The sequence below is a fragment of the Podarcis tiliguerta genome, assembly GCF_965153285.1.
Source record: "Podarcis tiliguerta genome assembly, chromosome: 7".
In the NCBI taxonomy this organism is placed as follows: Eukaryota; Metazoa; Chordata; class Lepidosauria; order Squamata; family Lacertidae; genus Podarcis; species Podarcis tiliguerta.
The window spans coordinates 38588097-38606797 of NC_139540.1; the positions used below are offsets into that span (position 1 = coordinate 38588097).

Genomic DNA, 18701 nt, shown 5'->3' on the forward strand with positions numbered 1-18701 from the left:
TCTGTTGATTCCACTTCCTCATTCTGTTTTTTGAGTGCTACTTCATCACTGTTTATTATTGCAGCTCACCAAGCATAGATATTCACAGCTTTTCTTCATTTAAATAATGCTTGCCCCAGGAAAACTTGGTGGGTTGTGCCACATAGCTATCATACTGGTCATTCCCAAGCATCTTCTAAAGCCTCTGAGTTAATTCATGATACTGGTCACATTAACACCATACGATTAAAATGTCATGATACCACAAAGAATTCTGGGTAGTGTAGTTTGCCATGAGTGATGACGATTGTTAGAAGGTCCTTATTCCCTATTCCTCTCACAGAACTATAATTGCCAGAGTTCCCTGTGAAAAAGGATTGATTGGTTAAACTTTGCTAGAAATTGTAGCTTGGGGTTGGAGATCTCCTACCAACTGTCAGATTCCAGAATTCTTTGGGGAAGCCATGACCCTTATGGTCCCTTCCAACTCTACAATTCTATGACTTTTTAGAGTGGTATCTTGGTGCTTTAAATGTATGGTGTGAATGTAGCCTAATGTTGTAACCCTCACTATGTCTACTCAGAAGTAATTTCCACTGCGTTCAATGGGCCTTGCTCTTGGATTGCAATCTAAGCGCAGTACCTTTTTGAAATAAGTATGCATTTTTCTCTTCTTTGGAAATTTGGGTTGTTAATTTAGACAAAACTATTTGGTAAGTGTTAGCACATTTTTACTCTGAAGAACACTTGGATAAAAAATGTGTGGTTATGAAAGAAATTGTAGTGAAATCACAGGGCTGTTTGCGTACACTTGTATTCAAAATATTGCATATTATTCTAACTCAGGTCTTGAAGTTAAGCGATTACTTCAGCAACACACAGTTGCCATAGTTACCCTAGGAGAACAGAGAATAAGGACTTGGCTATACAGCTGCAAATAAAACATTTTAAATGTGTTGTAAAGTGCAGTATACAAATGTGACACTAGATGATGACAGTGAGCTATGTAAAATTCAATGTATTTTTCAAAACATTTTTTAAAAAAGCATTTTCACAGTGTTTTTAATATGCGTGTAGATTCCACCTAACTTTTCTTTCTTTGACAACGCAGCTTGAAATTAGAAAAAGAGACGAACAAGCATCAGAAGGTTATTATTTGGGTTTTCATACTAATAGACTCTGGAATGAAAACAGAAGTATTGATAGTTTAGCATTTCTCCAAATACTGAATTGTGTTTCAGCTGTTCACCACCACCCATTTCAAGCAAGGGTGGGAGACTCTTTGGGGTTGTCAAATTTCCTATTTTTACATAATTGATTGATGAGTTCTGAAGTATCTGTCTAAAAACCCCAGCATCCTAAAGAGGGGAAATACCCCAAACCAGTGGTGGCTGGTGCCCACTGGAACTGGTAGGGCATAAAGCAGAGAGACTGAAGGTAGGTGGAGCCAGAGTCAATGAGAGGTGGAGCCAGTTAATCCTAGTTTTGTCCCCATCCTCCTCCCTGATGAGTTCTACAAGGGACACCAAGGAGGAGGAGGAGGAAGCTGACAATCAATGCCATCCCTTTGATTGGTTATAAGTAAGGAGGTAGGCAAACACTGGCTGCCCAAGGGCAGACTGAGCAAAGTAGGGCAGTGCCCCATTTGTCCTAATGGACCAACCTACACCGAACTAAAGCTCTCCAAGGTCCACCTTTATTGTTCATTAATGTATACTACCTCTTTAAAGGCCCAATAGGAGGGAAATGGAATTTATTTTAGTGAAGATGTATTTCAGCTTCAGGATAATCTGCATGTGTGGTTTAGCACTGAGTTACGCTCTCTACAAAGTGTTAATGGAGGTCAATGTAGCTTCCTTTTACTGTTTATAACCAAAAGAGTTTTTGCATAGTTGACTGCCGAGGACCAAAATGATGTACTTCCGTGTATTTCACCTTCAGCTTGAAAGCTGCAGTGATTAACAGGACTTTTATAAAGTTTCTGTGTAGTTACAAGGACAGCTTCAATCTTCTGTCATTTTTTTGCATTACCTATGATTATGCTTTTACCACCAAAATGCATTTATTTTAAAGGTAACAATACAGACTCGGAGAAGAGCTTATGTTTCATCTATATTTATCAGCACTCACTGTACATTTGTGTCTTCATTACCAGGAAATATTAAGGGACATTGTGCCATCTATTCCTGTTTACAGTTTATTATGCAGAGATAGGAAACACTTAGCATGTAAAATGAATGTAGAAATTATTCCTGGATAGAAACACGGACATTTCCCACTCGTTGGCTCTTTCTCCTCCATCACCGGATCAGAGTGTAATTGTCAGTAATCAGGCCTGCTTGCTGCTGATAAAACCACTCTGAATGCTAGCAGCCTTCTTTGTGTGATGACTCAATTATTCCAGAAGTGCCTCATCAAATCTGCCCCATCAGCTGGGCTAATAAATAAGGAGAAGAAACTGGCCCCCCAAAGCAAATTATAAATCCATTTGCATTAACCATTTCGCTGGTCCATGATCTAGGCAGAAATAAGCATGGCAGATTGTGTTAAGCTTATTTGAATATGTTTATAATGTTTACAGCAGGCACCCCCTCCTTTTTTTTCTTTTTTCTTTTTTTGACACAAGGTGTTGGAACTATCAGCCATGAATAGCATCTAAATGCAGTTATGTTAATTAATGTGAGGCCTCAGGCATCTTTGTGAGATAGTTTGTTGCTTGAATCAGGTGAAAGTTAAACCTTTCTGCAAGGCAAAATATGATCTTGCACAAGGCAGTAGAAACTGCTGCAGTGTATTTAAAATAAAATAAAAAGAACGCAAAGGAGGTTGCTTTTTACAGGTGTTGTGAGGACAAGCACAGAGGTGAAAAGGTTTTCTCACTGAGGCAAAGGGAATCTGTTCTCATTGTGTCGCAGCAGTAACTAAAACAAAGTTAAGCCAGGTGTCATGAAACACAGGGAGCAATTGTACTCTGAATTCAGTGTGTCAGCCACCATTTAAAAGTAATGGTTAAAGAGTTCACTGCCTTTGGGATCCACAGGCAGAAATCTTGGCAGTTGGCCCCAGATCATGATGGGAATCAGGGCTGACTCAAGACATTACACTAAATCCTGGGTAGGCAAACTAAGGCCCGGGGACTGGATCTGGCCCAATCACCTTCTAAATCCGGCCCACAGACTGTCCAGGAATCAGCATGTTTTTACATGAGTAGCATGTGTCCTTTTATTTAAAATAACTCTGGGTTATTTGTGGGGCATAGGAATTCTTTCATTATTATTTTTTCAAAATATAGTCCAGCCCCCCACAAGGTCTGAGGGACAGTGGACCGGCACCCTGCTGAAAAAGTTTGCTGACTCCTGCACTAGATGATGAAAGAGGAAGATAGTAGGAGTACTGCCCCTCCTCCTATTTCATGTACAGGAAACTGACTCTACATGTGAAGTTTACTTTGAGACTAGCAAAAGGCTGGCATCCACCACTGCATCTGAGGCCAACTGCCTAGTTTTAGGGTGATGGAGAAAGGGTGGCATGGTATTCATAGGTCTGATCCTGAAACAGAGGGGAGTGGTCATGGGAAGCTGCCACTGTTGTCCCTTCAATATGTGCCTGGCGTTATTGTCTCCCTTTGATGGCTGGCCTGGCACACAAGGTCTCCCATGGTTTGTGCTAGACCTAAATCTCCTATTTTATGAGGACCGCTACATAACAACGATAGGCTACCACCCACTTGACATAGGCTTTAGTAAGATGCAAGGAAGCCTAGCGTAGTCAAGTGACCTCTCCAAGCCACACCAGGCATCCTTCCACTTTTCTGAGACCTCAGCACATGGGAGAAATGGGTTGTAGAATCCAACTCAAATGCTGCAAAATCCACCCCAAAAATGTTGGGCAAGATGGAATAGATTCAGTTCATTCTATGCACCACTGACACTTTTTGGAAGTTCATAAATATTTGTATGTTAGATTTGGGACTTTAAAATGCTTGCCCATAGCAAGTGAAATCATATGCTTATTTTTTTAAATATCTATATCTATATCTATCTGTACTACTAACAAATTCAGGAGAATAAGTATAATATGTCCGTTGTGTCTTTCTTACCATATACACATTTCCAGTTAAGCTACATTTTTCTGAGTATTTATACTTTTGTACTTTTTTTATATTTTATCTTATGCAAAGTCATAAAGTTGGAATAAAATGTAAAGTTAGCACAAATAATGGTTCGGATTTCTGAACCAGTGGAACCAATCACAACAGCAGCCTATGGGGCACAAACTCAGTTTTTTAGATGGCATGGAAGGAACTGTCACACATAGGAAGGAACATGCATTGTGGGAATAAGCTCACATAACCCAAAAAATGGTTCAGTGTTGGTTAATGGTTTTACATTATACATGGGTGTTCCAGAAAGCGGAAGAGAAATACCTCATATAAAATGGTTTTATTTTCCCCAAACAGAATTATTCCTTTATTTGCCCTTCATCCTAAGGCCACAGGGCAGGTTACAACATTAAAGTGCATGAAATTTTTGAATTGCCATGTCTATCGTGATGGTGAAAAAAGGGTCATACTTCCTTTTCAGAGCCATTACTCGGGTTGTTGTTGTTGTTTAGTCATTCAGTTGTGCCCAACTCTTTGTGACCCCATGGACCAGAGCACGCCAGGCACTCCTGTTTTCCACTGGTCAAACTCATGCTGGTAGCTTCAATAACACTATCCAACCATCTCGTCCTCTGTCGTCCCAGTCTCCTTGTGCCCTCCATCTTTCCCAACATCAGGGTCTTTTCCAGGGAGTCTTCTCTTCTCATCAGGTGGCCAAAGTATTACTCGGGTAGCAGATTGCTAATTTTAAGCTACAACTTTGCAGGTAGCAATAGTAGAAGAAATGGATAGTCAAATCTAAAAGCAACCAGCATGTATGCAGATAACAACTCAAGCCACAGCTGATCCACAAGACCCTCCTAATGCATGGCTTCTTTGATGGGCACTTTCAGCGCATGTCAGAGTTGCACTGCTCCCCTATCTCACACCTTTATTTAGATCATTGCTGAACCCATAATGAAATGTGCCGCTTTCTATTTTCTTTTAAGGATTTTTATAGATATATAGGCAACCCCTCCCCACCAAAACCCCAACAAAATGCAGAATTTAAAGCATACATGCTATATGCCATGCCCCACCCCATAACATGTAAGTGGTAAAGGTTAACTAATATTAACATCTTTCAACTTCCCTTAACAGTATTGCCATCTAAACACCTAAATGTGTGGACTTTTTGAATGCAACTTACTGTGCATTTGGTTAACATGTAGTCATAGGGCAAATCATGCTGGCAGCTATGTTGACACACATTGAAAATTTGCAGTACATATCGGCCCCACGGACTTTATTAGCACAATATTGAAAAGAAGAAGGTGTCCCATCTAAAGAAGATTGGCAAGTTAAAGTAATGGAATACGCTGAAATGGCAAAATTGATGGTGAAATTAAGAGATGATAATGAATTTAAGGAAGAATGGAAGATGTTTATTGCATATATACAGAAGCAATGTACACAGGTTAATACATTAGCAGGGTTTTAAGATTACTTGTAATTTTATTATGAATGGATAATAGGTGATTTAAATACATGCAGTATCTTGATAAAGAACCAATGAAGGGATTAGAAGGAAGTCAATTTGTGGGTTTTTTTGCATTGTTGTTTTTTATTTTTGGAAAAATCAATAAAATGTTATTTAAAAAGAAAAAAATTGCAGTACACACCAGCAGAGCCCAGCTCTGGATTCTGCTAGTTTGCATCATCAACTCATATGGGGGATCATGTGAATTGGCCCTATTCTGTGAACCACCCAGAGACCTCTGGGTATAGGGCAGTATATAATTAAATAAATAATAATAATGTGTCTTCTGCTGATGTTGAGTATAGGAAAATGATTGAATTGTGAAGGATCGTTGGTTTTATTTCAGACAGGGACCCTTCCCTTGTTATGTTTGAAAGCAATCAGCACACTCATGGCACATTGCCAAACTGAAAGCTGAATTTATGATAGACACAAAACTTTTGGAGAGGTGATGTGCATAGGGCCAGCTTCTCAGGTATCACACCTCCCCACCTCCCCCCTGCGCCCTTAAGACAGATGTGTTCACTGCAATCCTGGCTTTACATCAGGGGTTTTCAGCCTGAAGGATGAATTCCCTTCCTTCTGCACAACCTCCTGCAATGGTCCAGAAGCAAAAGTAGACAGAGAAACAAATGTTAGTGCTACCTTTGCACAATAGGCTTGATTGCAGACATCATCAAATATCCTGTGTATCAAGGCAAGCAAGAATGAACATTTTAACCTGGCAAATACACTTGAGGAGGGTGCAAAGTAGGCCTGGTGGGTTTGAGCAGCTTAAATTAGAGACTTGCAACAAAGTAGCAGGACAGGGAAAAATATAATGCAAAAGTGTAGTCAGTTGCCACAGCTCTCTGGAATATATTATCCAAATGGGAAGCTATGGTCGCTGAAAAAGAGCTTGGCTTGGGATACCTCTCCCATACCTATTTATTCACTTGGGATAAGAGAAATTGAAGTTGGTTGGTTTGGGAGTAGGTACCTGATTTCAGCCAGTAGTGATGTATGGAAGTGAGAGCTGGACCATAAAGAAGGCTGATTGCTGAAGAATTGATGCTTTTGAGTTATGGTGCTGGAGGAGACTCTTGAGAGTCCCATGGACTGCAAGAAGATCAAACCTATCCATTCTTAAGGAAATCAGCCCTGAGTGCTCACTGGAAGGACAGATCCTGAAGCTGAGGCTCCAATACTTTGGCCACCTGATGAGAAGAGAAGACTCCCTGGAAAAGACCCTGATGTTGGGAAAGATGGAGGGCACAAGGAGAAGGGGATGACAGAGGACGAGATGGTTGGATAGTGTTCTCGAAGCTACCAGCATGAGTTTGACTAAACTGCGGGAGGCAGTGGAAGACAGGAGTGCCTGGCATGCTCAGGTCCATGGAGTCACGAAGAGTCGGACACGACTAAACGACTAAACAACAACAACAACATGATTTCAGAACAGTTAAAGGAGTGAGCCCTCTCAGCATGCCAAACAATCTAACTGCCACAGGCATTTGTCTCATAGAAACTTTGGACTCTGAGGCCTATACCAGGTATGAAGAGCCTTTTGTCTTTTGAGGACCACCTTCCCTCCAGGATAATGCACCCTGGCTGTGGGTAGGGTTGAAGCCAGTAGTGGATAAAAGTGTGGGGGTTACCCACTTTTCTCTCTTTTCTGTGAACCTCTTTTGTCTCCCCACACCTTCCTTTACACACAACAGGCTGCAGGAGGTGGGACAGATGTATATTGGTTTTCCTGAGGTTTAAAGTGATAGCTTGCAGATAGCTTTTGAAACGGCCAATGTTCATGAGTTGCCAACCCCTGGCCTATAACAGGTCCATAGGCCTAATCCCCTAACCTAAGGATGAAAGTGGATGGGGAAGAAACACTGTTCTCCTTGCAAGAGACTATTTTGCTGTGGCACTCCTGCTGCCACCAGTGCTTCCCTCCCTTTTTTAAAACAAAGGTGCCAGTGGACACCACAAAGTTGTTACAAGTAAGTGTCAAGTGTCACGCTTTACCCCCAGAAACAGCACTGCATATGTTCATTAGAACATGTCATGGTGAGAGCCTCAAGCTTGCAACAGTATCAAACAATACGGCAATATTTGTAAAATAATCTTCACAATCAAGAAATATGGCAAGGGAGCATCCAAAAACATATTCATTTATTCCAGCTCAGATGTTCACATGCTCAATAAGAGACTGGCCAGTTTGCTCATTTCACTGTACCATAAGCATGACCCTGCATAAGCTGCAAGCTGGGTGGGACGGAACTGCTGTGCTAGCTTCCTGGTAGGTGGGTCACTGTTGCTTACTGGGAAGGAAGGGGTGATGTGGTGCAATCACACCAGCAGGAGTGCTGGCTTGTCTCCATCTGCTGCTTCTGTGACCATGAATATAAAACTCACAATAATCTTCCTAGGTCTATTTAATGATGAATAGAGTGGAGGGCCAATCTGTCTGAAGGCTGATTGAAGGTGCTGTGACATTGACTCATTGGTTAATGGAGAAAAGCCCAGTGCTGTATGAAGGCCTTAATGTGTTTGGGGGGAAGGTCCACAGTGCAATAGCAGAGCACCCTGTTAGTGCCTGAAAACTTCAGGGAGGGCTGGGAAAACCATCTGCCTGTAATCCCAGAGAACCACTGCTTGACATTATTCAGACAATATTAAACTAAGGTGGACAAGGTTTCTGACTTGGTCCAACACGTCTTCCTACATTTCAAAACAATTGTCATCTTTTGAGGCTCACACATGCATAGCCTAAATATGTGAAGGATGTGAAAATAGCTAACAAATACATCAAATATCATTTCAAAAGCTAATCTTCCATCAAAGAGGTGGTTTTTCTTTTATCCGTAAGACTTGCGGGCTGCACTGGTCCATCATCAAGAGCAAAATACTGGAGTCTCTTTGAAATGACTGAGGCCTTCAATCAAGATGAAACCCAGCTCATCATGTTGTCTAATGTCAAGGGGTTAGGAAATCCCTACAGCTTCGTGATACTTTCCAGAGCCGTTTTTGCAGCATCGCTGCCTCAGTCAGAAATCTATTGCACTTTGTAGTCAGTCTGCAAAGTTCCACCCGCCCCTGCCCTCTGTGCACTTTCCTAAGTGGATCTCAGCTGTGCTGTCTTAACTCTCGGTCCCTTAGGAAGCAAGAGACAGCAGATGGGGTTAGGGCAGAGGACTGACGCTTCTGACAGTAAACGGCCCGGTTGTTGAGTTGAAGCTGTGAGCGTCAGGAAGCGCCTTGCCCCCTGAGAGCCAACCACTGAAGAAAGTTGAAAATGAGCCTTTTGAGAAATGCTATTTAAAAGTAGTAAAATTTACAATTGTGCAGATGATGTGCTGCTGTGTGGTTATTCGGATGCTAATGAGTTTGACATTGGGGAACTCCAAGGGTTTACAGCTACTCCCTTATGTGATTTAGTGCTTTATTGGCAATCTTTGAGAAAATAAGTGGAAAATGTATCGCTAATAAATATATAACCTGATGGAGCATTAGAGAGGGAGAAAAGGCTGCTAAATTTAAAGATATAGAAAGGGCTTCATTCAGGGATCCTTTGTTTTAGGATAATGTGTTGCAAACAAAAGGACAGAGGCAGGTGCAAAGTGGCTCTTGTACAGAACAAGATTAGTAAATTAAAATCTTATCAGGGCACACAACCTATTTTTTTGAGTAGCATGTCTATTATAAGATTAACATCCTTTTAGTTAGTTGGATCATTTCCCTCCTCTTAGCTGTAATGTTCACTCAGTGCTGTGTGTACTTGCTAAACTTTTCTTTGTTTGACATGTTAGGAATTAGAAGCCTAGGAGCAGTGAGAACCATGCCAAAATTGTGTCTTTGTGTGTGTGTGTGTGTGTGTGTGTCTGTGTGTCTGTGTGTCTATGTGTAATATCTCAGAAAACTTTAAAAGTAGAATTTTTTATTTCAGTGGCTGAAATATAATTTATAAATATGATTGTATCAAACTTGTCAAACTACAAAAAAGTAAACTCGTACCATGATAAATTTGTGAATAAATGTTAAAGTGCAGATCTTTAAAGTGAACTGCACTGGCTGCAATGGACTTACCCAAGTCCACTGATTTCAGTGGTCTACACTGAGTACAATTTGTTGGAAACCATGCTAATTATTAAGTTCTAGAGTATTATTTCCAGAACACTTCTGAAAATGTTCTAAGCTACCATGTCAAAAGGACAGATAATAGACTATATTCAATCTAGGAAACTGAATAGAGGTGTTGTTGTATTCTGTGGGGGACAGGCAGAATTGATCTGAAGCAGCCAGGACACAGGCATTTCCATTTCCGAAAACAAGACAAATTGGTCACAGTCCATCAAGAACTTTTCTTGCACAGTTGAAATGGTCCTATCATGTCCAGTTGAGCTAATAGTAATAATAGTAGTAGTAGTTCCAGGACAAGTGATTGTACCCAAAGTTTAGCATTACTAAATAATATTTTTTCAGCTTTTTCAAGAGAACAAATTGACACTAATGTAAACTTTCTCAAAGAACTAGATTCAGAGTAATTTCTGAGCACTCATATTCTGCTGCTGTCTTCTTATTTAGAGAGCAGTAAGCAAACTACTCAGTATCAAAAACTCTCAGGTTAGCATTGGTGCTGCAGGTAGATACGCAAATGCAACTTATTCAATTTGATTCCTTAAGTGTTAATGTAGCTTGTATATCTTGAGGGATTAACATTAGCACTTCTGCCTTCTTTAATTTACATGACAACTTTAATGTACCAAATGAGCTTCACTTTATCTGGTGTAGTGCATTGTCAGAAAATAAGAACATAAGACAAGCCCTGCTGCATCATGCTCAAAATCTACACAGTCCAGCATTCTGTTCTCATAGTGGCCAGCCAGATGCCTAAAGGAAGTCTACAAGGAGGACATGAGCACAAGAATCCCAGCATCTGTTACTCAGAGGCATATTACCCATGATACTGGAGAGAACCATGATTAATAGTCACCATTAATTTATCTAACCCCCTTTTAAAGCCATCTAGCTGGTGGGAGACTGAATGTTGCAAATAGTTAAGCCAGACATTGATTTAATATGATAACCAAAACAATCCCATGAATCAACTTAAGATGTAGTGAGATAAATACTGACTTATGCTAACTTGACTAAAACCTGACCTCATTCCTTGGGGTGTGGCATACTTGCTGGTCCTAGATCTCTAACCAAGAAATCCTTATTTCCCCCCTTAGATGTGCTCCTTCAGCATATTATTCTCTTTTTTAGCATAAGCATCATCTTCCTTCCTTTCTTCTATAGCTGACTTTGTGTGGAATTTTCGACTGTTAACTCCTTGTGTTTACCTAACACCATGTTGCTACTCTGTAAAATGCTGCATATATTGATGGTGGTACATTTAATCACCATCATTATATCAGTGTGCCCTTTGTAGCATGAGCATTTAATTTCTAGAAAAAGTCACGTTGGGTCTCAAGTCTGCCTTGACCTATGATTTGGACATTCTTACCTATTAGTTCTGATATGTGCAGGCTCCTTGTCATTAATTCAGTGATGAAGGAAATGCACTCTGCGCCTGCTCAGGATATTTCTATTTATTCCTACATCGTGCACTTCCTCCTTCCTTAAGCTCTAACACTGAGCCAATGCACAAATTATTAAGCCCTGCTTCGCAGTTGTCGTTGCCTATAAAGACTCATTGGTGCCCCCTTCCTTTCTCAAACAGGTTCTACTCTGCACAACGATAGAACCACTAAAGAACTGTTTAAGTTTTAATTCTATGGAGATGGAGCACTGGACAGTAACATTGGGCTACTGTATAAGTATCCCTTATCCGAGGTCGTTTCATCCAACCATTGCAATATACTGCAAAAAGAAAGACCAGTATTTATTAAATGAGTCGTCAAAGAAGGTCTTTCAAGTCTAACCCTCTAGCACAGGAGTGGACAACCCATTGCCCCCCAGACATTGCTTTGCTACAGCTCCCATCATCCCTGGTCCTGGTAGCTGGGACTGATGGGAGTTGAGTCCACCAGCATCTCTTCTAGCCTCTCCCCTCCCCTCCCCTGACTCTCTTATGTAAAATTATGTACTCTTTTGTAAAATCTATGCATCTTCTTTCCAAATAAATAATGTAGGTGTCAGTTAAGTAACATGGATTTCCTTCTTAGTTTTAAACAGAACAATTTAATTCTCCATAACTTAAATTTATAATGCTCACATCCACCATGTGTGCTCAAATGTTAGCATCAGATCCTCAAAATATAAAACTATTTCAAGAGCAGGATTGAACTTTGTATAGGTGCACTTATAATTATTTTCAAAGTAATGGAAGTTTACCCACTGAAAAGCAGAGGGCAGACTCTTCACATGTACACTGAGAACAGGACAGGAGGGGAGTAGAAATTTAGCACACTTTCCTCCTGCTGGGTCTGTGATTTTGCTCATTCATTTTGCATTCTTTCTTACAGAGAATGAATTTTTGGATTATCTGTTAAGTCAAACAAGACATTTTGGTCCGAGAGACGGATTTGGTCATTTGGAATTTGCACATAATTTTGCTCCGAAGCAAGCAAAGGTGGGAGAATGCATTTAGTGTTTAGTTTTGAGTGGAAAGTATGTGATTTCATTTATTGAGCTGCTGTTCCATTTGAAATCTCATTATGACTTCCAAACTTTGGCTTCATTTAAACTCTTAACAAAATTTGATAGGTCCATGTAGCATCTTCTCAATACAACAGGCCGACACTTCTGATGCTTTCTCATTCTCAAATGAGCAAGCAGCAACAATATTTTCAGAGCTGCATGTACTCATCAGAATTGAAAATATATTTTAATATGCACCATTTTCATTATAAGAATTTAAAAATAATAATACAGCACAAAACATGCACCAAATGTTGCATGTTTGCAATGTCACACATGTTTTGCATGTGTCTAACATGTTTAATGTTTGCAGTGCACATCATGTGCTTGACTGCACATAAACATACTTTGTTATTTAGATTTTAAATGGTTTTCTGTCATACGCTATTCAAAAAACACATTTCATTGTAAAAGGAATCCTACAGATATTTATTTATTTATTTTTTAAAAATTAAGATTCTGTTTCGGCTTGTGCTGTCCAATCTTTTATGTGGTATAATTTTTTTTTTACATATTTGTTCTGAAAATATAAAGCTGGCACCTGCCCCCTTATTTCATAAAGCTGCGACTTTACCCTCTGATGCCTTGGTAAAGCAGACTAATAGAAATCCTTGGCACACATTAGTTACCTAAGGGAATAATAGAACTATTTGCTGTAATCGTTTGGCAAAAGGACATAAACATATGGCTTTGGTTTATATTCAGCACTGCCAGTTGTGCAAAGTTGCATGGATGAGGAACACAACAGCAGTGACAACTCTGAAATCAGAAGTGAGAATCAAAATAAATCATCCTCATTACAGAACCATCCAAGCTTGTCTCTGGTCTAACGTTTATTCCGCCGTTATGCATTTTCAAATATTAGACCCCCTTTGAAAAATACTCCTTCAAAAATATACATAGCATTTGGCCATCAGTAATCATGGTGTCCTAGAATGGATTACACGGTATGTAGTCTCAAATTGAATCTGTTTTCAGATTTAGATTTAGTGTTTGGACTTATTTATTTTAGTTTGGGAGGATAGTAACACAGCTGAAGCAGTCAAATTTGCACCATTCATTTTTCGTTTTGGGGAAGCACCAGCAATAATGCTGAAATGGAAAATACTGTGTTTGAAAAAGAAGTTATCAAAATCCAAAAAGCAACACATCGCTGAAAAGATCCTTCAGTCCCATTTTTACATTTTATACCTGCTGAAGGGAGGGGGGAATGAAACATGACTAAAGAATTCATGATGGAGAGGGGGGAAGAGAAGAATACTTCAGATTGTTACTTGGCAAGTGCTAAAAAATATGTCATGGACCTTTTTTGAAGCAGTAGTCTGCATTGTTCAACAACTTCCTTCGCATTGCAGATAAGAATGTATGATTTCTAAGAGAGTGGGTTGTGTGCTTGAAGTATAATATTTCTCCTACTTTAAATGGATTAAAAGCATTCATATAAAATTTGGTTGATTTGGCTTTAGTCTCCTATCCAAGCAGTAATATTCATCCTATTTTAAATAGATTTAAAGATTCCATATGCAATTTTGTTGATTTGGCTTCAGTCTTCCCTCTAGGCAACAATTTCCTTTTGATCTACATTGTATAAATTGCAAGTGAATTGACATCTTGTTTGTAACCAAGACATACATATACAAGTGACCAATGTTATTTATAATAACCCAGTAAATTTTATGCCGATTTACAACCTGATCCTGGCAGCAGAACTTTTCTCCATTTCCAGCACCACATGATCTTGCCCTGGACACATAACAAACATTTAGGACTTAGCTTTTGAACTACCCTCTTTTCAATCTAATGAGTTGTGCTTGGTAGCTACTACCCAGCTCTACGACTTTCTTTCAAAGTCCAAAAAGGTATTGATCACTCAAAGGCTGTAGTATCAAGTGGTGACTTGCAAGCATGAGGTCATTTATTGATTTGCTTCAGCATTTTGAATTCATTGTAATGTTTATATTTCACATATTAGTGATTTGCAGTGCTCCTGAACAGTTTTTATCTGAATACCCCAATCAATTTACAAATACTAATAAATTATCCTTTCAGCGGTATCAGTTTGAGATTTAGTCTCTTCTTTTTAATTTTTTCTCTTCATCTCTTTTTTGCTGAGGTGAATGAGCCATCACATTAACTACCACAGATAAAATGTTTGCGTCACCACATGTTAGCTCAAACCCAAACCTTTTCAGTGGGGGCATTGGACTGATGGCCAAACTACATGACATGCTAAATATGTAATTATATTTGAATATCATTTTTAATATCTATAAAATGTGATAACTCCAGTCCGGATCATGGTCATGGTACAACGTAAGAACCAACTTTTTCTCCCATGGCATTTCTCCTTTCAGCTGCTATTTGCCAAGGAAAGGAAAATGATATGAATACAAATGGTGCTTCAATTGAGCTGATTTTCAGTGGGAAATGGTATGGGAAAGGGTTAATCATCCTGATCTGGATCCTGATCTGGATTAACATGTTCCCTTGATATTTTTTGTGATTTTTTTTTTTAAGGGAGTAAGGTGAACAAATACAGTCACACATTTAAACTGCAATATTATAAACACACACATTTATCCGATACTAAGCTCCAATGACATGCATGAAATTTACTTCTGTGTAAGACATTATTAGGATTGAGTTTTAATATTTTATGTAGTTGGCCTTTGAGTTATTGAGTGTTGGCTCATACAACTAGCATCTTCTGGGTGATGGTTTCTGAGGCTGCAATTGGGTACCTGTAGACTCAGGAGTGGGCTGGGATGACATAAGGAACTGAAGACATGAACTATTATCTCCATGTATCTGGCTCCAACACCTTGTGAGGCAGCAGCAACTCTTTTCTTAAGACTGCCATGATCATATAAAACATGGGAGCTGCTCCCAGAGGCATTATGTGAGAAGCACATACTGAAGGAACTTTGTCGCAAGTGTTGAGTAATCTAGAAGTAAGGCATCATATGTATGCAGACCATTTCTGGATATATTTTGAAAGTGATAGAAGGCCACTTTACTCAGGAAAGCACTTCACTGCTGAGGAAAAGCAGAGGATTTTTTTAGTAGCTAGCTTTATACATATAAAATAACTTAACATGTAGTGTGGAGGCTCTTAGTTATACAAGGGCTATACTGCACGCTAAGTAGGAGTTGTGCATTTGGAGCTTCTGATGAAAGTTTAGCTTGCAAGTTTCCCCTTCCGTAGCTTCTAGAAAAATCTAGACTGGTGTTGTGGTTTTGGGAAAGGGTTGGACTCTCATGCCTCTGTTATGATCTTCAATCCAAACTAGGTCAGATGATGGCTGTCTTTATTTTATTTTTAAAATTACATTGGGATCACCCACCAAGAGCTCCAACGCAGCACATACCTTTGTTATGTGTTTTGCAATGCAATTGTTTACATGTCTACTCAGAATTTCTATTGACTTTAGTTGGACATACTACAGAATTGCAGCCTTGATTATGTAGGCTAAAATTAAGACAAGCAGACAGGTCATAGTAGGTTCAAGCTATTAGAGCTACTGTATAAAGTTCAGTGGTACCAAAATTGTGCCTATTGGCTTAAACTGCTATCAGCAAGGCAGATCCATTTGTATTTCTCTCTCTCTCTCTCTCTCTCTCTCTCTGTCTGATATTGTCCATTAAGAAAAGATGAACATTTTTAAATAGATTTTTATGGGAGAGCCACAATGCACACTTTTTTTTGGGGGGGGGAGTCCTTAACTGTACATAATCTTTTTGCATTTCACTCCAAAACGATATGAAGGCTCTTCCCAGAAACTCAGGGCAAAGCATAATATTTTTATTTTAAGATGTCATAAAACACTACCTGTCATCAGCGAATATAAAAGCTCTTTGAAGGCCTTATTAAAATGAAAATCATTAGTGTCAAATGAACTCTAATGCTCCATTGTGTGAACACATACTTAGAGGAAGTCTTGATTAAATCATAATATATATTTTATGTCTGTTTGCAAAATATGCACCCCAGTAAGTATTCTTAATATGGCAGCCTTTACTTAGAAATTGGGAATAATGATGTAAACTCTACATAAAAATAATTAACGTTCAAATTAATATATAAACTCTAGTGCTGTTATATCTCTTAAACCTGAACAATAAAATAAAACAATTTTCCCTGCAGTGGTATTCATCAAATTTTAAGTTTGTTTTTCTAATGAACAGAAAAGCTTCTTGTAATAGGTGGAGACTGTACTATAAAAGTAAAAACAACATGTATCTGATGAAGTAGCTCTTCTGCAGAAAACAATGCGACAATAAATCTGACTCCTTGTTTTTGATGCAACAGACTAACTTGTCTACTCCTCCAGGAGGAGTGGGGTCTTTAGCATATGCGCTGTCAAAGTGCAAAGATCTGCCCAGCGCCCCATTGTGAATGACAAGTGCCGCTGCTGGCACGGTGTGTCTTTGGTAAATGAGTGCACAAAGTCAAAAGTCCTCTAGTGAAATGGTAGGTATACATTTCGGTAATACCTAGGTACAGTGGTACCTCGGGTTACAGACGTTTCAGGTTACAGACTCCTGTAACCCAGAAATATTACCTCGGGTTAAGAACTTTGCTTCAGGATGAGAACAGAAATTGTTCTGGTGGCACGGTAGCAGCAGGAGGCCCCATTAGCTAAAGTGGTACCTCAGGTTAAGAACAGTTTCAGGTTAAGAACGGACCTCCAGAATGAATTAAGTTCTTAACCTGAGGTACCACTGTATATATGTATTTTTTTTCCCTAGCTTGATCAAAATTATTTATTATTTCATAACAGGTAGATAGTTAAGAGCTTAGGCAGCTTCAGTGGCGGGTGCCTCGAGCCTCCAGAATTCAGCACCCAAGTGCCTTGCACCCCCAGGTAAAGACGGCCCTGTTCAGGAGCCATGTAAGCTTGGATTTTTGTCTTCTTTTTTCTGCACAATGTTAGTGAAATATATTACTTTCTTCTATTTCTTCTAATTCTTCTATTTCTACTGGAGAGAGTTGTTTTTCCTATTCAGAATTTAGCACAGAACACTTTAAACTTGTGGTGTGCATGACGTGACATATCTTACTGAACTTATTTCACCTCCACCACACTTTCCTCTTATGCATAACTTCCCAGAATAGAAGTTTTCAACTTGCTTTGTGAGCCCAGACAGAGTGAGCCAGGGACTATTGGGGGGAGCAGCAAGAATATTTCTTACCTTTGATGAGCATATGAGGACAGCTGGCATGCAAGTTGGTGATGTGGGGCTTGGCAATTGGGGATGATCCCGCTTTCTCCTCCACACTTGAAGGGTATTCATCTGGTCACTTTTGTGGTGCCATGTACCACTCTAGGGAGCAATGGAAGAAATTGTAGATGGGATTCTGGACAATGTACCAGTGTGGCATTTGGACCATTATGGAGATGGCTGCATCACTGCAGCATTCGCTCAAAGTTCTTGCTAAGCTGGTAAACCAGCTTGGACTGTACCACTTCAAACTGGAGATAGAGCTCACCTCACTGCCTCCATACAATACATACAAACATGCATAAAGAAACTCATACCTGCATATAGAAAAGTACATTTGAGGGATGACTAGGCTAGAAAACTAGGCCTAAATCTGTTCCTTGATGCAGTAAGCAAAGAAACAGTGCCTGGTTTAAACTGGAATAATAAAAGAGGTCTGCAAAGAAGAGATGGTTGTCTCATTGACCCTCCCATGTGTTGACTGAACACATGCATGGTTGTCTTCTCCTGTCCATGCTATTTAAGGGATGCCCACCTCAGTGATGTTCCATAGTAGTCCCACTGAGGCCGCAACAAATGGCCCAGGCACTGCAGCATAAATTAGGTACAAATAATGAAACTTCCCATTAAACATGGGCCTTATTTGGGAAAATATCCTGTAGCGACATAAGCATATTGTGAGAGGCTGACTACTCTTTATTTCCAATAATTTCAGTACTACATAAAGTTCACCCAAAGAGTCATGGTAAGTTGATTCTTTTCTATGTACTAGTAGTACATGTTCTGCAAATATGTAGAATTAAGAATTAAAGTGATGGGACGAAATAGTTATCTATTAATTGTCATGGATTGCGAGAGGATGCTGGATATAGGAGAGCATTGGGCTGTTGGGTCATGATGACATCTAGCTATGCCATATTTATTGCTACTGATGTAAACCAGTCTCCCTTGAATTAAATGCAAAATAATATATCCTTTGAACATAAAAATAAAAGATTTTTCCCAGAGTTGATGATGAAAAGTTGTTGTGCCACCCACATTCTAACCGCCCTACCTGGAAGTGTGGCTTATTTCACAACAACTTCCTTTTTAGGAAGGTGTATGGTAATGTAAGGTAACTGAAGTTAGATCATATGAAGGAAATTTAGGCTTCAGTTCTGTAGACATTTCCCTGGAAGTAAGTCCCATTGAACTCCAGGGGACTAATTTCTGAGGAGACCAAGTAAAAGATTGCACTAGTCTCTATCAAAGGCAGTA

At 39.5% G+C, this 18701-nt stretch overlaps 1 protein-coding gene across 12 annotated transcripts in view; it reads left to right on the top strand.

Annotated features, from left to right (window-relative positions):
* Positions 1 to 18701, top strand: part of ST18 (ST18 C2H2C-type zinc finger transcription factor) — a 185699-nt gene that overhangs the window by 90129 nt on the left and 76869 nt on the right. For 7 of the 12 annotated variants that reach the window (XR_014513872.1, XM_083450975.1, XM_083450969.1 and 4 more), the window contains one exon: positions 12047 to 12153. The exons of the other annotated variants lie outside the window; for them this stretch is intronic. Coding sequence is in view for 3 of the 7 variants with exons in the window: in XM_083450969.1 (XP_083307095.1) it covers positions 12047 to 12153 (107 nt within the window). In the remaining 4 variants the exon portion in view is untranslated. The remainder of the gene's footprint in view (positions 1 to 12046; positions 12154 to 18701) is intronic. 12 annotated transcript variants of the gene reach the window in all.